At 33.3% G+C, this 24,671-nt stretch overlaps 1 protein-coding gene across 1 annotated transcript; it reads right to left on the bottom strand.

Moving 5' to 3' along the window:
- Positions 1-961: 961 nt before the first annotated feature.
- LOC121991464 (calcium-transporting ATPase 5, plasma membrane-type-like) lies at positions 962-16,466 on the bottom strand. The gene is made up of 31 exons (XM_042545463.1): positions 16,278-16,466; positions 15,978-16,152; positions 15,212-15,328; positions 15,064-15,109; positions 14,795-14,907; positions 14,576-14,707; positions 14,396-14,485; positions 11,584-11,653; positions 7,155-7,225; positions 6,947-7,030; positions 6,803-6,880; positions 6,649-6,720; positions 6,270-6,353; positions 6,091-6,173; positions 5,913-6,021; positions 5,787-5,842; positions 5,657-5,699; positions 5,502-5,585; positions 5,264-5,401; positions 3,983-4,048; positions 3,783-3,881; positions 3,009-3,347; positions 2,837-2,896; positions 2,464-2,628; positions 2,251-2,367; positions 2,069-2,167; positions 1,850-1,987; positions 1,603-1,703; positions 1,425-1,470; positions 1,202-1,336; positions 962-1,099 (listed from the first exon to the last, which is right to left on the bottom strand). The coding sequence occupies exons 2-31, from the start codon at positions 16,116-16,118 to the stop codon at positions 962-964; spliced, it is 3,114 nt and encodes a 1,037-aa protein (XP_042401397.1). The 5' UTR covers positions 16,119-16,152; positions 16,278-16,466.
- Between the last annotated feature and the right edge of the window lie 8,205 nt (positions 16,467-24,671).

Genomic DNA, 24,671 nt, shown 5'->3' with positions numbered 1-24,671 from the left:
TTTAAACTCTTATCTTATAAATATTCACTGAATTTTGAAAAAGAAAATTTGACTCGTGTATCCTGATCTTCACAGCACATTAATCCCATAATTTAGGAAATTATAATATATAAGCATTTTAACAATAAAATAAAAATATTTTAAAAGGCATTTTAATATTAATAAAAGACATTTATATTAAAAAGTTACTTAAATATTGGAGGAACATTTTCAAGACAAATAGATCGATTGCACCATAAACAAAAACATGAAGAAGAGGCCAATGTGTGATATTTATATTCTGGGGAAGTGTAAAGTAACAATGAGACATGAGATTGATAGAATCAACATGCAAGGAATTTGAGTTCAATACCTTTCGGGCTTATTTCCAAGAATATCAACGAATATGATAAAAGCTAAATCACCATGAAGGATGTTATTTCGAAGGAATCTAGGAGATATCTCACTGCGATCTTCTTGAGCAACAGATGCTAGAAAAATATACCGCTAAAGGAATCTCAGGAACCGGAATCAACTTCCCGATCACCGCAAGAGGCCAGCTGAAAGAAGCATCATTGAAACCAAAATATAGAGTTTCATGTTATGATGATCAATGAGGCAAAAATTTCCAGAAGTAATTGACTCTAGAGAGTTGAATTATTAAAGTCAACATTAATCAAACATCTCGTATAAACTAGGTGATGCGTTTTGACCTAAAAGCAGTGATGCCTAAGAGAAGGCGAACTTAAGAGAAAAACAGCACTCATGCAACGCGAAGTGAAAGGGTTAAACGAGACACCATACCTTACAAGAGCAATCACAATAGACACCAGCCACAACTTCCAATTAAGTCTCACAGTCGATGTAAATTTCCCAAGGAATTCGATAATCAAAACCTGCATAAAAAAAAAGCGACGTGTTCAAAATTCTTCTTTTCATAAGAAACAAAGTTATTGAACCATAAAAATTGGCTCAAGTCTCATCATCGAAAATTCATCGAAAGTTTCCTTGCCTGCAGTATTAAAGTAATCCCTATGATCCCCATGAAAAGGTAGTTCTTTGTCACACCGCTAAAGATATTCATCTCATTTGGTTTACGGGCATTGAATTCATTGAATATCTGAAATTACAAATTATCGAAACAGTTTGCATGATTACAAGAAAAGAGAATATCTTTTGAAGAATGATAAAAGTCACCAAGTAGTCTTGTTTTTCAGCTTACTTGGCAAAATACGAAGGTATTGAACACGAAGGTAGTCTTGACTTTCTCTGCATGTGCCGGATCGTCCTTCAGCAAATGCAGTATGTTCTTACCAGCGAAGTTGAAAATTAGTAGGATTCCCACTTGATATAAAGCCTGAATTTAAAGAGTTGTGAATAATAGAGAACTAACCATTATGAAGAAAGAAAAGGAAAGCTTGAGTGAGCTAAAGGTGAAGACATACTTGTACGATTATATTTCGCCACATGATATTAGTAACTAGAGGTTCTCTGCGAACAATAAAACCAAAGAAAAATATAGATTAAGAAAGATTAAACTATGAAAAAAAAGAAAAGGATATCGGTACACTACGAAAATTGTTTAACATGGAGTTTAAATCATGGTAAAAGGAAGAGTCTGACCTTCGACCAACAGGAGATCTCTTCATTAGTTCATTGGTAGGTGGTTCTGTTGCCAGTGCTAGTGCTCCAAGAGTGTCCATGATTAGGTTGACCCAGAGAAGCTAATACATTTACCACAAATGATTTAAGTTTAAGATATTCACAATACATTCTGCCAAAATATTCTTTTTATGAGTTGGACGAGATCAAAGAAAAAAATAGCGAAAATCTGGTTTTGCAAAGAAAATATAATGAAATTTTGCTGAACCTGAACAGCGTTGAGCGGCACATCTCCGGTTGAAACAGCAGCTACCACATTTATTATGAGTGCTGCGATGTTGACTGTAAGTTGAAATTGAATGAATTTTTGAATGTTGGCATACACAGAACGGCCCCATCGGACAACCTGAAAGGGACGCATTCATATGAACTTTGATATAGTGAAAAGCCAGAGAGAATTTTGAAGCTGCAAAAACTTCAAGCGAACCTTTACAACGGATGCAAAATTGTCGTCCAATATAATGATGTCTGAGCTTTCTTTTGCAACTTCTGTCCCCTGAATTCCCATTGATAGACCTATATCTGCCTAAGAAATGAAATGGAGAACATGATATAAATCAGCGACTACTATTATAATCAACGTATGAGATTCTTGAATGAATATCATACCTCATGTAATGCTGGAGCATCATTAGTTCCGTCTCCAGTAACGGCGACAACATGCCCCTTTTTCCGCAAGGCTTGGACAAGCAGGAGTTTGTCGTTTGGCGAGGACCGACCCATTACCTAAACAAAGAAATACACACTTCAAAACTAGAGAGAAGGGTCAAATATAACATTTGAAACTTATTAATAACTTATAAGAAACCATGTTAGACATACACATATTTTGTCAGCAATAGCTTGTCTTGCAGATTCGGAGAGGACACGAAATTCTCTTCCCTCAATGATGCTTGACTCAGAAAGAGCTGAAGTGGGATCAAGTATTCCACACTCCATAGCTATAGCCTTGGCTGTTTCTATATTGTCGCCCGTAACCATGCGAACCTGATCAACCAAGAGATGATTTGTTTAGGATGAAAAGTAAACATTTATACTCGAAAAAACTAATTGAACTATCAAAAATATACACACACGACAGCTAACGAGTATTTGAAAGACAAAAAGTGTATATAAAATGCCAACAATGTTGGCCAACAACAATAACAGAACATGCGGTAAATGCTATTATTGCATTATTGCTCTTAAAGACTACCTTGACACCAGCAGAAGTGCATAATGTGACAGCCTCTCTAACGCCTGGACGACAAGGATCCTACATGCAATCACATTGTGTCACAAATCAAGAGAGAAAAGAACATAAAAGTCAGAAACCCAAAACTACAAAAGTCAGTAAGAAATATCGGATTCATTTCTCACGAACAGACCTTTATTCCAACTATAGCAAGCATAACAAGTTCGTCCTCAGGTAACTTCCAATCACCCCTCTTATCTACTTCTGGAACTCTATCGTGATCATACATTTTATATGCAAACGCAACACAACGTAGGCTCTTTGCTGCCATGATTTCAATAGATTTTTTAAATTCATCCACCTGTATAATTAAAGATGTTAGCCAGATATTAGTTGAAGGTATTAAAAGAATAAGACATGCCTTCTCTGGATTCAGCATTTGAATAGAACCATCAATGTCAATCCATCTTGTACAAGCAGCTAAGATCAATTCAGCAGCTCCTTTCCAGTGCACATGAACTGTTGAGTCTGCCTGCAAACATGAGGGAAAAAAGACAATTATATCTCACATGCATCTGAAATTGAAAGAAGATAAGAAAATACAGAAATTCCCTTGTGAGTATATCCCAAGAGGGATAAAAAGATTGTTTATTGCAATCAGAAAATGCACTGAAAAGATGTAAGAAAGCCAATAACTGCAACTTTTAGCAAAGAGAAAAAATGAGATAATTTCGATGCAGTCAAACATGTCTAGTCAAGTGGCAATTTTTTTAAAAGGAACCGAAAAATAGTTAACGGAATCAAGCTTCTGAAATGGAAGCTGGAAAAGCTATTCAAGAATAACTGTATAAATTAGTAGCTTTTAACCATTATAAAACACATAAATTCCAATAATATGTAGGAAAAAGTTTCCTTAAAATGCTAAATAAATATCACGGTTTCAAGATATTCTATGAAATCTGATTACCAGATTTATAGCGACACCACCACGCTTTTTCTCTGAGTTGAAAGGAACTGCATGAAGAATTGATGAACTTTTCCTCACAAGATCGAACTTCATTCCCAGCTATAAAGAAGAAGGTCCATGTACGATTATCATATAAAATTTAATTAAAGAACGATCAAACAATGCATACCATTAAAGAACTTGTCCTCTGAACTTTTTACCTTGATTCCCCAGGAAAGGATTGCCTTTTCTGTAGGTGAGCCAGTCACCTCTACAATTCCACCATCCTATTAACACAAACTATTATAATTATCTTGACACGCCAAAAAATTTAAAAGGCACTGGACAGACAGAAATTTAAGCCTAGACAGCCAGACTCTTAGAAATTATAAATTGCATAGTGGAAAGAAGATGTGATAGGATATAAAAATTAAATTTAGTCCCTTTTTTTTCACAAATAGAGTTGTTAAGACTTTTTGACATTTCTTAAAAAAATCACTTAATACATTTACTTTTGGTGAATTTTTTTTTGAGAACTATATCCCTATTAGAAATGACAAGCCACTATAGAGAAATAGAGAGACGTGTTGGGAACATGAGATGTTATCTTTAGTTAATTGATGGTAGAATTGGAAGATAAGAGTTAATTACCTTAGAATTTGAGAACGAGATTATAAATGTTTGGAGGGGCCAGAAGGTAATCTACAATGTCCAAAAGGCTAGTAAAAAAACTGAATTGTCTATGTCACTACACCCAACATCTCATAATTAGTATGAGTAGTAAATTTCTAGAAAATCCATGTTATGCCTATTAGTATCAATTATGAGGATTCTATGTAACCTAAACAAATAGACAGGAAAGGGTATCAAGGTCATCTTTTATATTGTTTGTTACTCAAAGTAGATTGAGAACGGTTTTTCTACATCTAGTTATTGTGTCCTCTTATGAGGTAACCTAATTTCCTAGAAGAGCAACAAGCTAGCACTGGTGAGAATGTTAAGTGCGGCCTTGGTGGTATATGAACTCATTTGGGTGAAGCATTTGATGATAAAGATTAGATATGCTCCTGAAAATCAATGAGGCTTTATTATGATAATTGAGTTCCTATGCATATGATGTCGAATGTGTATTTTAGAATGCAAATGAGAATACAAAACATATACAGATTGATTGTCATTCAATCAATTAGCATATTTATACCAAGATGGGCTTCATAATATATTCTAAATAGTTTGCGAGAGAGTATTATTGGTAAAGGATCAATAATGTGTAAATATGTCAAGGTAGAGGGGCTATTTAGAATAATATTTATATATCCATCACACACACACACACACACACACACACACACATATCTATAGGAGGAGCTACCAAGAGTTCAAATAAGAAAAAAAATTTCCCCTCTACCTTAACAAGGCAAGAATGTGAATTCTTTCAAACAGATACAACAATTATCTAACATTAAGAATGTGAATTTCAATCGGACAAGAGGTCGACTTACTTCAGGCTCAAACACATTTCCAGTAGTATTCTGAGCAATGCCTTCGATCAGTAAAGAAACTAGCGATTTAGACAATGTATCACAATTGTCAAGAGACTGGGAGTTCATCCCTCCAACCAAAGCCTCTACAACGGTCATCTGAAGAAGAACAAAAGACAAAAAGAGCTTTGTAAATTTAGTAAAACAAATTGCTAACGCCAAAGAAGACAATTTGATGATTGAGGACAAGTTTGCAAACCTGATTGAGTGTCAAAGTACCAGTTTTATCACTGCATATTGTTGTTGCTGATCCCATGGTTTCACAAGCTGAAAGTCTTCTAACCTGTGATAAAACCATCATAAATGTTCATCTCTGCTGTTGCAACATGGATATGATTTAAGAAAGATGCATACCAAAGCCTTGTCTGCCATCATCTTTCGCATTGAGTAAGCAAGACTGATAGATTCAAAGACATGATTAATTAGCAGAAAAGATAGAACAAACAACTTAAACGTTATATGAAAATGCAAAAGAAATTCTTACGTTAACGTCACAGCTAATGGTAACCCTTCTGGAACTGCAACGACTACTATGGTTACCTAGCCAAAGACCAGTGCAAAGTAAGCTAGCAACCAATGATTTACAGATCTAGAAAGTATTGCTACGCACCGCAATAGTCAGGATTTTAACGGCTCCATCGAAGGCAGCACTTGCACTAGTCTGTCCCTTCAGAAACTGAATAGTTCCATCAGGATTTTTGGTATGGCCAGTAAAGTATCTGAAAGTTTTATAATAATTTTAAAATTTTGTGGCATACAAATCCTCAATTGGAAAACTGTGTCATTACCTAGACATAAGGACAACAAGAACAGCAACAGCAACAGACAATCCCACAGTACCAATCAATGTGGCAAGACCATTCAATCGCACCTAATGAGAAAACAAAAATATACACCAAAGCATCACCAAAAAAACATGTTTCTTATATATCATGTCAAACAAAATCGCACAAGTAAGATGAAATACCTGCAGAGGTGTTTCTTCCCCATTGTCCTCGGAAATGTTAGCCATTAACAGACCCCATTCAGTATTAATTCCGACAGCAGTTACCTAAGATTTATGAAAAAGACATACTAATGTGGTGCAAAAGAATGCAAAGTGAAGAAGTTAATAATATATTATAGGCATAGTTATTGTCCGAGTTCCCCAAAGGATTAAATTCCTATTTCATAAATGTTCCTAAGAATCATGGAATAGAGTAATCAAAGATATGTATAATCAGGATACTCTAAAATGCATATATGTTTTGGCCTCCTTTCAACCCAATAATTATTAATCTGTGTTTATTCAATCAAATAATATACACAGCTATAACAACAAACAATTGAAAACACAAAATGCTTACCAACATGGTGCCATAACCATCAGAAACCTTGCAACCAGACATCAAAAATGGTGCCTTTTGGTCCTTATGAACCTGGAAATTTAAATCATATCAAACTCTGATCGAGCTCACATATGTCTCAGGATTATGCAAATAAGTTAAAGAAACAACTCACAATTTTGGCTTCTCCAGTCATACTAGATTCATCAATGGCAAGAGAAAGGCCAGAGACTAATATCCCATCAGCTGGAACCTAAAAGGCAATACTAATTGTAAGGCCAATGCATAATAAAAGATAAGTAGCATCTTAATTTTGTACCTGATCTCCGATCTTAAGTGGGAGAATGTCACCAACCACTATGTCATATATGGAAACTTCTATCCTTCTACCACCTCTAATTACCTGGAACGTAGATAACTTGAATCAGTAGGCAATTTGAAAACTTTAAGAACTTGACATTCTGCAAACATCTTGGGTGACATTCTGATAAAAAAAAGAACAAATAGTGTCATCAGCTCATACATACCTCCAAGTGAATGTTTCTCTTTTCTTCATTCAGATGTTGAAATTGGAGGGATTGTTTATAATCACTGATGGCTGCAAACAAGGTAAAACCAAGTGAACTGAAGAACAATACTACCTCTTTAGAGAAAACTCATTAAAAGAGTAACTCACATATATAGGTATAAAACCCTAGTGTGAAAGTGCAGAAAGAATTTAATGGATTAGTCATTGATGTTCCAGAGCAAAACTATGCAATTAATTGCCCATAAATATTAACCATGCTATTTTAAAAATCTCTAAAAAAAATGACTGTACCATCTAAGTAGTAAGAATACAATATTTGTATATCAACAATATACTGGGAGGCTATTGGCATTTGCATTCCATAGAAAAAATACCCTTTATTTTACAACAACAACAACCAAGCCAGATCCCACTAGGTGGGGTCGTCTATATGGATCCTTTTAAGCCATTGAGCTCTATCTTCTACTTATATCATCATCTATACTTAAATAAATTTTATCTTATTTTATTATTTCTAGATAAAATTTATCTGGAAACAACCTCTTGCAAAAAGCAAGGTAAGACCGCATACAATGGAGCCTTTCCCGGGACCCCATATAGCGGGAGCTTTGTGCACCGGACTGTCCTTTTTTTGTTTTATTGTTGCTAACCAAGTCTTTTGTTGGCCTTCCTCTTCTTTGTTTGATATGCGTGTTTGTCATAGTTTCAAATCGCCTAACTAGAACATTTATTGATCGTTTCAGTAGATGGCCGTACCATCTTAAATGTATCTCTCAGAGTTTTTCTTCAATAGATGCAACTCTGACTTTCTCTCTAATGTTCTCATTTCTTATTTGGTCCATTCTCGTATGTCCACACATCCACCTTAATATCCTCATCTCTGCAATTCTCATCTTCTGCTCATATGCTCGAGTCATAGTCTAACATTAAGTTCCATATAACATAGCAAGTCTAACTGTGATTTTGTAGAATTTTCATTTAAATTTTAGAAGTACTTTAGGGTTTAGAAGTAGTTTACGATCATATAAAACACTCGACGCTCTCCTCCATTTCAACCATCCTGCTTGTATTCTATGTAAGACATTTCTCTCAATCTCTCCATCATTTTAAAAAATATCCTAGATATCTAAAACTCTCGGTTTCGGGCAACTCGTCATCTGCTATCTTAACAATTGTCTCATTATGTCTAATATTGCTAAACTTAAATTTCATATATTTTGTCTTTATTCTACTAATCTTAAAATCGTTCCTTCTAGTATTTTCTGTCAAGATTCTAGTTTAGTATTTACTTCTTCACGTGTTTTATCTACTAAACAAGATCATTTGCAAATAACACGCACTATGGTACTGTGTCTTAAATGTGTGCAGTGAGCTCATCCATAATTAGTGTAAAAAGATAGGGACTTAAAACAGATCCTTGATGTGACCCTATTTTTATTAGAAATTCTTCAATTACTCCGCCTGAAGTCTTTACTCTAATAGTTACATCCTCGTGCATATCCTTAATTAGTTCAATATATGTTACGCTAACACCTTTCTTTTCTAGAATTCTCCATATATTTCTCTTGGGACTCTATTATAAGCTTTGTCTAAGTCAATGAATACCATGTGCAGATGTTGTTTTTGCTCCCAATATTTTTCAATTAATTATCTAAGAAGATGTATAGCTTTTATTGTCGACCTTCCAAGCATGAACCCAAATTGATTTTCGATCACCATGGTCTCCTTCCTTAATATTTTTTCTATTACTTTTTCCCAAAGTTTCATGGTATGACTCATTAGTTTAATACCCCTATAGTTTGCAAAATTTTGTATGTCTCCCTTGTTCTTATATAAGGGAACTAGAATACTTATCTTCCATTGATCAAGTTTTTTTTTTTTTTTTTCATTATCATGTTAAATAATTTTGTAAGTTATTTAATACCTTGTTTCCCTAGGCACTTCCATACCTCTATCGGAATATCATCTTGTCCCACAACTTTTCCATTGTGTCTCCCATTTAAAGCTTGTTCTCTTCTAAAGTTTGAATTCTAAGATAAAAATTTAAATTTTTATGCTCATTTGACCTACTTAAATTACCTAAGTTAAGTTGGTCACTTAAACTTTCATTAAAAAGATGATGAAAATACCTCTTCCACTTCCACTGCTCTTTTTTTTCTCCATCGTTTACTAGTACCCTATTATATTCATCTTTAATATATTTTATTTGGATAAGATCTCTTGTTTTCCTTTCTTTCACTTTAGTTATTCTATAAATGTCTCTTTCCTTTTCTTTTGTATCCAATTTTTGATATAATCGTTCAAAAGTTTCATTCGTTGCTTCATTTACTACTCTCTTAGCTTCTTTCTTGGCTATTGTATATTTTTTTTTAAATTTTCCTCGTTCTTATAAATATATAATTCTTATAAATTATTCATTTTTCCTTCATTTTCTTTTGTACTTTCTCATTTCACCACCAAGATTCCTTAGTGGTGCATGCCCCTTTGACTCACCGAGTACACTCTTAGCTACTATTTTTAACTTTGATACTATCTTATCCCATGTCGCATTAGAATCATCGTATATTTCACCTAATGCTTGTACTCCTACCTTCTCCTTAAATATATTTTGTTTCCAATCATTTGACTTCCACCACTTGATTCTAGAAGTCGTATATATTTTCTTTCTATTGATACTATATTTGAGATGTATATCCAAAACTACTAATCTATGTTGGATAGTTAAGTTTTCTTCAGTGATGATCTTGTAATCTTTACAAATTTTTCTATCTTTCTTCCTAACCATAAGAAAGTCAATTTGTGATTTATTATTTTCACTTTAGAACGTGACTAAGTGTTCTCTTTTCTTAAAAAAACGTATTAGCTAATATAAAGTCATATACTATCGCAAAATATAATATAATTTTTTCTTCCTCATTTCTCACTCCCAACTCATAACTCCCATGCACCCTCTCATATTCCTCATTTTTCACTCCGACATACCCATTTAGATCTCCTATTAAAATTATTTTATTTGGCAGAATGTTTTGTAATATTTCATCTAAGTCGTCCATAAATCTTGATTTGGTAGTTTCATCTAATCCTACTTGCGGTGCATAAACGCTAATTATGTTCATAGTTTTTTTCACCACTATTATCTTAAGAGTTATAATTCTATCCTTTTTCTAACTACTCCTATAACTTCATCTTTTAATGAACTATCTACAACAATACCCACTCCCTTTCTTGCTTTACTCTTTCATGTGTACCGTAATTTAAAACCCGAGTTCTCTATTAGTTTTGCCTTCTCGCCTATCAATTTTGTCTCTTGTACACATAAAATACTAATTCTTCTCTTAATCATTGCGTATCTACTACCTCCATAGATTTACCAGTAAGGGTTTCTATGTTATATGTTCCAAATTTTAGATTATTAGTTTTCCTATCATATTTGTTCTTATCCAATCTATGGCATGAGAACTTTTGCTTATTTAACACTACACCTAAGTTTTCATGAAGATGTAGCAGTCCTTGCCGATACGTTACATTAGATCCTGCAATGCGAACTCTTGCATATTTAGTACTACACCCGAGTTTTGAAGTTGTAGTGGCTCTTGCCGAGATGTTATAGTCGGACCCTGCAATGCATTCCTTCAGGAGAACAACCTAGCATTGACACAATAATTTAATGGATCCATTCATTGAATATTTGCCATAGTTTTAACGCTGGCCGATAACCTAACGCAACCCTCCTCCTTTCTTCAGGCTTGGGACTGGCCATGATCGGTTCGTCGTTGGCTGGCAACCCTTTATTTTACAAAAGAAGTATTTCAAATTGGCAAAATTAGGCAATCCATTGACTTGAATTCAGGGAGATTATGATTGTATTTAGTTTGTAAAAAATTTACAGTATTTCTTTTACACAAGAAGCAAAAATTTGCAAAATGTGAACAAGGGAAAAAGAATAAGATTGCATTTTCAACTTCTTTAAGAAATGGAAATTAGTGATGAACCTCCAACGCAATTTTGACTACTATGTATAAACTTTATATGTTCTGATTTTTATGTGTTGGGTCAAATTTAGCATACTTGAATTTGAATATGATTTTGGATCAATTTTCCTTGATCCGGAAAACTTGGGCTGGGTCAAATTTTGGTAGAGAACCAGACCAGGCTAATCCATGTTTACTCCTACAAACAGCTTTGCTCGTCTTTAAGTAGAAAACAAGAAAACTAATACAAATTTGGCTAAACAAATGCTTCCTAAGGCATTTTGTTTTCCTTTTCTTTTGTTCACTCTCGACAGCATCATTTTGTCTCTGTTGAAATGATTTTTGGTCTCATCCATGTTTCTTATGAAATACTTTAAAGGTGCAAATTCTTAAGGCAAAATCATTGATTCAAACAAAAAATGCAACAAATTAAACAATCACTTATGGATATCATACCTGTAACAAGTATAACCAGAATAACAGCAAAGGCGATGCTTCCTCCATCATACCATCCTTCACTTAAGCCCTTAAATAGTATATTATAGCACATTAAATAAAGAGTACAAACACAAGAATGTTAATGCATCAACATTTATAATAAAATCTAGTTAGCATATTGATGTCCATAAAAAAAAAATCCAAAAACTTGGATTGGCATACAAACAAGAAGAACAACATAAAGCACTAACAGGTTAGGAGGGTTACTCAGATAGATGGTATAAGTTACAAGGATAAGTTTAGTCTTTTTGATGTCCATAAAAATAATCCAAAAACTTGGATTGGCATACAAACAAGAACGACATAAAGCACTAACAAGTTTGGAGGGTTACTCAGATAGATGGTATAAGCTACAAAGATAAGTTTAGTCTTTCCTCTTTTGCTTATGAATTTAAAATAAATTCAGGAATATGAAAACCGCACATCTATTTGCATGTCTAAAATAAAATCATAATATCAAGGAAAAATATATATATTTTTAGAAACAACTAAACGAGTGGTTGTTGCAAAACCAAAAAATAATAATTGATAACATGAGGGATTGATGAAAACGATGCTATATTCAAGAGCAGACACGAGAGGGTGCTAGTGGTATCTCTCACACTCCTAGATTATTTGTTGTCTTTGACTTCCTAAAATTTTTATTCCCTTAAGACCATTATAAAGGATGACTAATTTCTTTTTTAAACTATTAATCATTTATAGTATTGGAACCCATTGAAAAACAATAAATGTAAGTTGCTTTACTCTGCTCCCTCGACTCATATTCATGAGTTCGCCACTAGCTATATCTATATATTGTAAAAAGGAGTGCTAAAAAAATCACCTCAAATATCTAATTTGTTTATTTTTTTACAAAAATCAACATAAAGATGAGTCCCATTTTCAGTTATATAGAAAAGAATTATAAATTAATTGCAATGTCAAATACTATAATGTATTGATATAATTCACATTTAACTAACAGAAGAAGAAATATTTTTTTTTTGAAAATATTTATATAGCCCAAATAAGTATATTTTAAACAATATAATTAAACTATATAAATGTTTGTATTACAATTTTACCATATAAATTTAAACCTTGCATTAAATTCAAATTTATCTTTTCATATTGAAGATTTTATTAATTAATATTTTTTCTTATTTGCGTTTCAAATTAATTATATCGTAGTGCTTTAAATTTATAAATAAAATTTAGATTCTATTATAAACTTTTTTTTAAACAAAATTGATGAAAATAATTAATCAAAGGAACTATATAGTTAGCAAGTATAAGATATTTAAATTTAATATTACATTTAATAAACATTATTGACAATTAGTAAATCAATTCAATAAATTTTTAAAAGAAAATTGCTATTTTCATAAAATATTAATATATTAAAAACTATAAAATTATAATTTGAAACATTGTAAAGGAAATAAATTAAATTTTCATGTGTTAATTATTTTATATAATTATAAAATGTGGGTATAGGAAATTGATTGTACTTGAACTTCTTCAAAAATTACTTGTGCAAAAAATAAAATTTTAATATTAGTTAATAATAAAACTTGTGGCAAAAAAAAAAAAGAAAATCATGTTTAATCAAAAATATCCTTCACATATTCATAACGAAAAAATATCTAATCGGCGGAGATTAAGTACTCTAGTTCCCAAAGGAAACGTACGAAATTATACAAACTATAAAGGTATTAAACTAAATCCTATAATGAAACTTTGAAAAAGAATAATAGAAAAAAGACTAAGGTAGGAGACCACAATGACCAAAAATTAATTTGGTTTCATACTTGAAATGTTAACAATTGAAGTTATAGATCCTCTCAGGTAACTAATTGAAAAGTATTGGAAACAGAAACAAGATTTACACATGGTTAATCATATATCAAATATAATTGCTTTAACAATTGTATTCTAGAAACTATTACATTATATATCCTCTTTTTAAAAAATTACCTTTTGTAAAAATTTTCAATTTTTTATTTAGATTAATCTATGTTTTCCTATTTTTAAATTCAATTGAACAATAGTACATTTTTCTGTTCGACAAACATTAGTTTATCACAATACATTTTAAAAAATTTAAAGAATGATTTTTTTTTTTTTAAAAGAATGAGAAAGTTTTTAATAATAAAATAATAAAATGAAATAGGAATGTGATTTATATTTAACATTATAAATTGATTCGATATTATTTGATAATCAATATTCTTGATAATATAAAATAAAATTAGAAACCTAAAAAATTAAGCTTAATGTAATAATTTTTATAGATAACTTTCAAAATATATGTATTGTTATTCACTGTAGTGAACATACAATTAATGTATATTATCTTTTGTACGACTGTACAAACTGCTATTGAAAAGGTATGAAAATCTATTATTGATGTATAATATTTATAGCCCATGCATCCAACAATTAGTAAGCTTTGATGATGAATGAGTATAAAAAAGCCAACACATACGTTTATTCTATCAGATTCTTTGGACCCGGAATTTGATACAAAGGAAAATTATGCTGCTGAGATTTACTTAAGCAAATAGCAGATATCATGTTTTTGCCAAAATGTTAAATGACATGCCCATTTTACAATGTATGATGAACCAAACTAATTCTTAGTATAAAAGTTGATAGACTATACAAACAGAAATCGCTTTTGCATGGTGAAAAGGAAAAGAATATTGAAAAATAATATAAAATATAAACAATTTGATAATATAAGAAAAATAATAGAATAGCTGAGAACCTAGCATAGATAACGTACTTCTGTTTTTATACCCAATACCAAAGAAAGAACTGAAGCTACCATTAGTATGATTAGTGTTAAATCTTGGCAAGCCTCCCACACAAAAACCTACAATTGGAAGAAGTGGGATTAAAATCGTAATAATCAAGCATATAGAATGAGAGCTGCAAAACATGAGATATAGCATGGATCTCATACCAGAAAGCTCTTCCCTTTCTTTTGTGGATATGTATTTGCCCCAAATATGTTTCTTCTATTTAATAAATCTGTCTCATCTCCAACGATACCCCTCTCTGTGCTGGATTTCAATATATTTGACAGCCCCTTAACCTGAACATAAAGAAAAACATGCAACATAATTGAACATCTAATAAATTATAGCTTTAGATGTAGCTGCTGAAGTCATAAACTACTTGCCCCTCCAAATTCTTTTAGTGCAGTTAAATCATGTTCCCTATTTATTTCCATAAGCTTTTCGACGGCAATAGGAAAATCACCTTCTTGAAGTACTGGTTTTCCTCCAGTAGCATCTAGTTTGTTAGGAGTATAAAAAGACAATGCAATAAAATAGATATTAAAATAAGAAGTCTATAAGAAAAAATCAGCATACTAGAGATTTATGATTAAGATCTAAGATCCATCTCTAATGGAATCGAATTTATGCATATCAATAATGAAACATGTACCTGGTGGTGGTGGTGTTTCTCCTGCTTCTTTGAAGAGAAATGCTGCCTGGAAAGGACAAATAAAACACAAATTATTATAAGTCATAAGAAGAAGGGCATCGCAATCTAGTACAAGCCTGAAATAAAAGAACCACAAGGATGAATATACCCGTATGACTTGTGTGTGGGTTCTTATTTTACTTCTCACTTCCTCTTTCTCATTCTCCTTCTTCAAGTCAAGTGTGTATCTAAATCTACGTGCAGCATTTAACACAAGAGCTGCTTGCTGTAGGAGAGAAAAAACAGAAAAATTAGATTATGTAGTTCTTTTTAGATAAACTCAAATTTGTCAATAATACAAGTCAATGTCAGTTAGAACATGCAGTAGTTAGATTGCCTGATTAAATTAATGTTTGAACTCTGAAAAACTACCAACCAAAATGAATATTCCTTTTTCTGATTATTTAATTGGTTTGCAAAGTTCTGCTCGCTTATCTAAGAATAAGAATAGCATCGAAAACATTGCACCTCTACACAGTTATATATAATAAATATATATCCGCACCGAATATACAAGTATCATTGAGCTAGTTTATTCACTGTAATTTTTTTTCTTAAAAAATCCATATCAAACATATATTTTTATGAATTCTCCTTATATCTTTCTGCGGGTACTTTGAAATTTTGACGATCAGAAATTTAAGTGATGAGGGGAAAAAAATTCAACCTCAGTGTCTTATTATATATCCATCTATTCCGATCCCTCCGGAGATCAAAATGAGACTTCGATAGCATTAATGTCCTCGCATTGATTCGTTCCATCAGTGGAACCAATACGAGAAGGGATGGAACACAAAACAATCAACGGAAACACTTGTATTCTCATTCCGTTTACCACCATAAAGCAATCAGGGAAGAAGCGAATGCGAACATACCCTCCATCGACGCAGACGCTCCGTCGGCGCATTCTTCGGGGGGATAGCGAACGCATCGTCCTCAGCGCCTATTTTGTCCGCGTCGACGATCTCCGACGATCCGCCGAGACCATACTCCTCGTCACGCCGCATTGGGTCCATCGCTCGCACTGGGACGTGGACGATCGATCAAAATCTGGGCCGCAAAAAGAGGATCAGACGGACTAGGGCAAATAGATGAACAGGGATATAACTAAGGCAGGGAGGAATCTTCGCATAGCAACGGTGGGGGAGCCTCATTGGAGATCGAAGCAAACTCACCTAGGGATGCCGAAAGGTCCGGTGACGATGGCGGCGGCGGCGGCGGTGGCGGCGACGAGGCAATGAGAGATCGGAGAAGATGAGATTCCTCTCGTCCTCGTCCCTCGCGATACTCCGTCGTCGTCTTCGTCTTCGTCGCCTCGGTTCTCTTCGCTGCGCCGTGTACGGAGTTAAGAGGCCCAGAGAGAAGCTTCGCGGCAGCTTCGGGATCCGTGTTGTCATGCAACCGTTGGCCAGCTATTTTTAACTAGCCATTCGAAAAATTAACCATGATCACGAAATTTATATTCATTAATAGATTTCCAGATTTAATTCCAATTTTGTTTATACGTTCACCTTAATAATAAACCCTAAATATATGCAGTTGTTCATTGTCTATATTTGCATTTAAAATTTTCGTTCTGTTATCTGAGTTCACTTGCAGCCCCGCCTTGCAATGTCAGTATCTATTGATTGAACAGATCAGATTATATTTTAAGATATTATGACATCTTTAAAATGTATACAATATTCTCGTGATGTGTAAGGTATCTTTGAGATATAATCTGGTCCGTCCGATCGGCAAAGAGACACAAGGACAGAAAAATTTAGGGACAAAGGATTTAAACTCAATGCGGCCGATGAGGATACTTTTGGTGTGAACGTTATCACGTTATGCATCACTAATAGCCATGCCATACCAGTTTTTTCGTTAGTTATAATTTAGATATGAATTTAGATTTATGACATCCTATTGTTATATAATTTATAAAATGAATGTGTTGTGAATTAAGATAATTTGATGAGGTAAGATAGGGAAGAGGAAGAGGATGATGCGAGTCTAAAGGAAAGATTTTTGTAATTGGTACAAATTTATTAAATTTTAAGATAAAATTTTGGATAAAAATCAAATAACCATGCATCCTTTATTATCCTTTTTTTTTAATACCTTTTTAATGACAAATATTTTATTCTAATAACTTGATCAAAATAATATTGTTTTTCTTAATTGAATGCAAGATAAATTTTTTTTCAGTTATGATATTGACGAGATCCTTGAGTTTGATACTTGACCTACTAAAATTATTTCACTCTAAATTATCAATGTTGTTATTTTATTTGTTTTGATGTGCCCTTCATAGGGAATAACTAGATTTCATGATTTGTGTAATATTATAATAATCATCATATCATCTAACGCCCTTAATGTAAACTAGTTAAATATTAAAGAAAATACTATTTAATCTAATTTTTAATATTAATTTGTGACATTTATTTATATATTTGCCTGTTTGATATATATTTTATTATTTTCATTTATGTTTTTACTTAAGTGGGATATATTGTATTTAATGTTGTGAACGTTAGGAATCACCGAATCAGTTTAACAGCATAAATGTAAAGTAATGAGAGTTAGAGATATCGTGACTGTATGGTTTCAATTTTAAAACTACGAGGACATTTTCAAGATAAATATAACATAGAGGTGCTGAAGGAAAATTCCAACAAAACATCCGCGCCACGTTCTTCTTCTGACTTCTCCAAGGAAATTGGAATTACAATTTAATGATGGCGTGGACCTTCGCGACACTTCCATACGCTTGGATTTATTTAGTATTTTTTTATTATTTTTTTAGGTATATTATATCTATTTAAAATTTTAAGATTTAAAAATTAAATTATAATGAATTTGAATCAATAAAATTTTTTTTTGATGATTCAGAATTCCTTTTGAGTTACAGTGTTCAAGATTAAAAATTTTAGATGTTCACTGGATATATTATATGTATTTAAAATTTAAGATTTATATGTTAGATTATAATGGGTTTAAACTAATAAAATTTTCCCTTTAGGGTCTAAAGCTTCCCTTTTGAGTTATAATATTCAAGATAAAAAAATTTAGATGCTCACGAGTATAATATCCATTCTTAAGGAAATGTTGAATTAAAAAAAAATTGAATCCAAACGCTTGGATCATTGTGGCGCGTATAGGCGTACGACATCTCGTCTGCAACATAGACTTATCCTGTACAATGATGAGTGACATCCAACGTAGATGATCTAACGTGGCCAAAACTAATTGACAATGATTTACACAAACCAGCACCACATTGGTACTGATTTTTTACAAACTAACACTAAAGTGGAACTGATATTTAAAGACCAGTTCCAACACATTGACAATTATTTACACAAACCAACACCAAGTTGATGTTGGTTTACGTAAACCAGTACCAACTATTGGTTCTAGCTATATAGTTTACACTATGTTAGTGCGGATTTATACAAACCAACACCAACAGAAGACCAGTTGTACAAACCAGCACCAATGTGGTGCTGGTTTCCGCAAACCAGTATCACGTTGGTGCTAATTTACGTAAATCAGTACCATGTTGATGCTGATTTCCACAACTGGTCTTCTGTTGGTGCTGGTCTTTAAAGATCAACACCAACATGATACAAATCAACACCAGCTAAGCACCAATAGTTGGTGCTGGTTTGCGCAAACCAGCACCAACTACTAGTGTTGGTTTGGTACTGGTTTGTGTAAATCAACACCAACGTGGTGATGATTTGCACAACTAGTCTTTTGTTAGTGATGGTTAGAGTTGTCAATTTGGATTGAGTAGGATGGGTTGACCCGTCCTGCTAAATAATTTAAGCGGGTTGGGTTGAAATTTTATTAACTCAAGCCCACTGTGGGCTGACCTTCCTAGGCCCGTGACTCACGCGGGTCAGTCCATGACAGGATTAGGTTGACCCACGGGTTAAGAAATACATATAAGTCAAGTTTTATGTCAATTTATTATCTTTCTTTGTTATAATTTTAAAATAAAAATAGTACTTTTTCATCAAACATGAGTACTCATTTGTGTTGATTTACATTTAAAATATCCGTTTCTAGATACATTTGATTGATGAAATCTTTTCGAAATAAAATATAGCCCATGAGTTGCCCCGCCTAACCCACAACCCACCTTGGATTTGGTTGGGTTGGGGATTTTTCAATCGGCCAAGATGACGAGTTGACCTGTCCCGCCTTGCTAAATGGCTGAGCCGTCGTGGGCCAATCCGCCCCCCATGGGTTGACCGTCTGACTGCTCTAGTGCTAGTCTTTAAACCACTAGTGATGCTGGTTTGTGCAAACTAGCACCAACGTGGTCCAAACCAACAACAGTAGTTGGTGCTGGTTTACACAAACCAGCACCAACGTGCTGGTGGTGGTCTTTAAAGACTAGCACGTTGGAGTTGGTTTTTAAAAAATAATTCTACCTTGGTACTGGTTTGTAAAAATAAACATCCTATTACATGTAGGAGAGAAACTTACATGTAGGAGAGATAAGAGAATTTTATGTAGATGAGAGAGGGAAAAAAAAGTTTTGATCACCCATCGTTGTGCAAATTATCATTCTTTTATATATATATTACCACATCATAGAATTGTAGAAATGGATAAGGGTCGATTTTGATGGATAAGGATCCACATATTATTATTATTATTATTATTGATATTTTTCACTTTTAGGGTATTTAATTTTTTTTTAATATTTTAGTTATTTTTGGTAATTTTTATATTTTTATATTTTCTAACTTTTTAGAATTTCTTTAATTTCCTTTTTATGAGAGAATAATTATAGAGAGTCGAGCTACGAGTCGAGGCGAGAGGAAGGTAGAGAGTCGAGTCGCGAAGGTTTTGGAAAAGAAATAAAAGAAAGAGGGTTTTAAAACATGTCGTAAGCTTTAAAAAAGCACAAATAGACAACGGTTTTAAAAATCGTTGTCGTAACCTTTAAAAACTGTTGTCGTAGTCTAAAAAAGTGCAAATAGACAACAGTTTTAAAAACCATTGTCGTAGCCTTTAAAAATCATTGTCGTAATCCCAAAAAAGTGCAAATAGACAACAATTTTTAAAAACCGTTGTCGTGAGCCCCAAAAAAATCGCTTAAAGACATCAGTTTTTGTTAAAACCGTTGTTAAAAGGCAAAAAACAACGATTTTGGCATAAAACCGTTGTCTTTTAAGTGTTGTTGAATGAGAATTTTCTTGTAGTGTCCATCTGAGATATTCTCCATCGACGAACAGAAGCAACAACAATCAGAGTACGAACACTCGAACAGTCATCATTTTTTCAACAGAAGCAAATATTTCCTTATAATCTATGTCATACTCCTAAAAATAACATTTAGCAACAAGACGAGCTTCGTATCACTCGATAGATCTATCAGATTTAATTTTGATCTTCTATATCTAACGAGAACTAATAGTGTGTTTTCCTGGTGGCAATGGAACCAAATCCCATATATGAGTCTGATGCAAAGCAGTTAATTCCTCAGCCATAACACTCTACCAAAGTGAGTTACAAATTAAACATCTTTTCTATAGGATACAGTCTTAGAAAGACAATGAATAGATGTAACAAATGAAGTAAAAGAATGAGAATAACATGAGTAAGCAAAATCTGACAGTTTAGTAGACTTACGAACACAAGTGGATAGACGATGGTGGAGAGAAGGATCATCTGCAACCTTAGGAGATGATTGGGTAGTGGTAGAAGAAAGAGCATGTGGAGCAGATATCTCAGGAACCAAAGTACTACATTCAGTTGAGCTACTAGTAGGAGTTGTGGGTGAAACTTCCTCAGTGTCAGTATTAAAATGATCAATACAAAGTAGATCTGACTTATTATGTGAACTAGCTGGAATAGAAAAGAATGGAATATGCTCAAGAAACACATCATGACGAGAGACATACAATTTTTGACTAACGGGATCAAAGCAACGATATCTGTTTTGAGTAACACCATAACCCAAAAAGACACAAAGAGTAGACGAGAGACTAATTTATTACGCTCAACATATGGACGAAAGACAAAGCAAGTATAACCAAAAACATGCAAAGAGGAATAGAGAGGAGCATGACCATACAATTTTTCAAAAGGTGACAAGCCTAAATTGTGTGAGGTTGGAATTTTATTAATCGCGTGAGAAGCAGTAAGGATTGCTTCCTCCCAAAAGATACTAGGAACACTGGAAGATAATAAAAATGAACGGGTTGTTTCAACAAGATGTCTATGTTTTCGTTCAGCCACACCATTATGTTTAGGAGTATCTGTACAAGAGGTTTGATGAATAGTACCATCAGAAGTAAATAATTGTGAAAATAATTTAAAATGCATTTATCCCCCCTCCAAATCACAACGAAAATACTTTATGACACTAGGATGTTGAGTTTTCACAAGAGCTCTAAAGTTGTTGAAAATGATAAGATAATCAGACCTGTGTTTCATAAGATTAACCCAAGTGTAACGAATGCAATCATTAATAAATGAAACATAATATCTTAACCCCCCCACCCCTCTTTTTTTGTAGGAATAGGAGAGGGTCCCTACACATCAAAATGGATAAGATCAAATGAAGCAGAAGAAAAAGAAAGACTTTTAGAAAATGGTAAGGTAGAAAATTTAGCCAGTTTACAACCACTACAATCAGAAATATCAAAACTTTTTAAAGGTCATAATACTCTTGTAGAAACTAAAAATTACAAATGAGATGCTGAAACATGACCTAAACGAGAGTGCCATAAATAAAAATCAGAAGATGAACGATTTAGATGAAAAGATGATAAATCCACACTCAAAGTTACAGCTTCTGGTACTTTGAGTTGATCTAAAACATAGAGTCCTCCTTGTCTACGACCTGTGCCAATTAGCCTCTGAGATTACGAGTCCTGAACATAACAATTGGATGAAGAAAAAGAGACTAGGTATCCAGACTTATATAATTGACTAACAGAAATAAGTTTAAAGTAAGACTCAGAATATAATAAACATAAGTAAGAAATAAACAAGATGTAACAATTGAACTGACACCTACTAATGACATATGAGTACTATTAGCAATCACAATAGATGAACGGGGAGAAAAAGAAATAAAAGATGATAAATTAGATGAAATATGATGGGAGGCACCAGAGTCCAAAATCCATAAGGATGAAGATATACCTGAAATACCAGACCATAACAAACCTATATGAGAGGAAGCTGACATGGCAGAGGGTTGTGAAACAAGGAACTGTTGAAACTTCTTCAACATATATGGATCATATTTCCATGAAGTATCTGCATGATCAGACATGATGACAGAACGAATAATGCTCAGAATAATCAAATTGTAAGAATACACATCTGTACGATCTATAAAAATTGGTGTCAGGATGACCCATGGTCATATAGAGAATTTGAGGTGGAAAAAGATGTCAAACATAGAAATTGGTAGCACGGGGCGTCGGTGTCGAAATTAGTAGAAAAGAACGTCAATGCCAAAATCAATAACACAGGAAGAACGTCGATGTAGAAAATGGCAGGATAGATCGTCAACATCTAAATCAGCAGGACAAGGTGTCGGTGCCGAAATCGGTAGTAGCAGTAGGGGATGGCAGCGGCAACAAGAAGCAATAATAGCGGGCGGTAGAAAAAATTAGGCCAGAGAAAGAGAACATAGTTTTGATACCATGTAGAAATTAAGAAAAAAAACTAACCATATATTGAATCCAAAATTGATGAGGTCTTATATAATTCAGTTAAGAAACCCTAAACTCTAAATATATATAAAAAAATCAAATTATCCTAAAAGTTATAAATAAATAAATAAATATAATCTATGTACTTTTCAGCACAAACTTCCAAAAGGGTACTGTATGACAGATATCCAAGTTCTGTTAATTATAGGTTGACTGACAAGCATTCGGTCGGTATATCACTAGCTTGGTCGTACAGAGTGAAACTACTAATTTGTTTTTCACTCAATTTTCATATTGTCAGAGAGATGCATCGTGTCTGCATCGGGAGCACAAACCTATTTTTTGTCCTTTTGTTAACAAACCTCCCGCTTTGTGCTCCTATTTCTTGCACTCCGCTTTGTAGTCCTATTTCTTGCACTCCTCTTAGATATATAAGGGTGTAATTGAGTCAAGTCAAGTCGAACTTTTAAATATTTAACCTTGACTTGTTTATAATCGAGCCGAGCTCGAGCATTATTTAATAAATATATTCATAGCTCATGAGCTTATTCGAGCTTTTATCGAGCCTAAACGAGCTTAATAAATATAGATTACAAGTTTAAATATTCATTAAAAACTAAATTATATATTTAGAAAAAATTATAATATTTTATTAAAAGTTATAATTTTATTCTAATAAATAAATTTAATATATTTATCTATATTTTTTATAAGTAGAGTGTAAAATTTATAAATTTAATATCAAAACTATTATTTTTTATTTAAAAATTAATTCATCAGCGTGTTCACAAACTAACAAGCCGAATATTGTGAAGTTTGAGTTTGGTTTCTTTATATTAACAAACCTCATTAAACAAGCTCAAACAAGTTTTTATCGAATCTAACTTTGAATAGCTCACAAGCGGTTTAGTTCATTTACATCCCACCTAAACTCGAACTGCTTCTGCGACACCTCCCCCACACCTTCGGTCGTCGCCTCCGCCTCCACGAACTCAATCTGAGCAACAACCGCTTCGTTGGTCGCTTCCCCTTTGTCGTCCTCCGCCTCCTTGCCCTGTGCTTCCTAGATCTGCATTTCAACAACTTCGAGGGTCCCATCGTGCCAGTCGACGGCCTCGCGATCCCCTACAAACCGGAGTTCTTCCTGTGGGTTGTCTCAGGGCTCGGACGAGACAAGGAACGGCTCAGCGATCTCGATCTCGACCTTGACTCCCTCCTCGCTCTCTTCGATGACCTCGGCGGCAGCGACTCCTCCTGCTGGGATTCTGCCTCCTACAACGGGTTCTCTCCGCTGATACCAAAGACTAGGGTTTGATGCATTAATGCAGTAATTTAGGATTTGGCTATGTAATTAAATTTAGCTTTACTAAATGTGTTTCTTTTAGGATTTTTTTTAGATCATTGATTAATTTGCAATAACAGTTTACTGCAATCGTAAATATTTCCTGTTCAACTGTAATTTGGTTTACTTTTCAGTTAAAATTCTGTGGTTGGGTAACTTCGATGAGTTACAAGGACTCGCTCAAAGGGCATTATAAATAAACTATAGTTTTTATGGATTTTTGCAGTTGAGTTTTATAGTCAATTTTTAGTGAGCAAAGAATATTTTGTTGGGTGTCATCTCTTTCACTTGAACGATTCGTTGTGTTTAGATAAAATTCCTTTCAAAATTTATCTATCCATGTTTTTTCATATAATGAATGATATTGGACCATTTGGCATAAGTGTTCAATTTTTTTAATAAATAAATTATAAAATAAAAATCAAGAGAGAGAAAAATAGTGTTTTTCGAGTGCATCCGTACGTTTTGCAGAGAAAAGGTAATCAATTTAATAAAACATACGTACGTTGCGATTATACAGTTGCATGCAGTGCAAACAAAATACTGAAAAATGT

Source organism: Zingiber officinale, chromosome 6B (assembly GCF_018446385.1).
Source record: "Zingiber officinale cultivar Zhangliang chromosome 6B, Zo_v1.1, whole genome shotgun sequence".
In the NCBI taxonomy this organism is placed as follows: domain Eukaryota; kingdom Viridiplantae; phylum Streptophyta; class Magnoliopsida; order Zingiberales; family Zingiberaceae; genus Zingiber; species Zingiber officinale.
The sequence above is the reverse complement of the archived record's forward strand: the minus strand, read 5'-3'. Positions and strand labels throughout refer to the sequence as shown.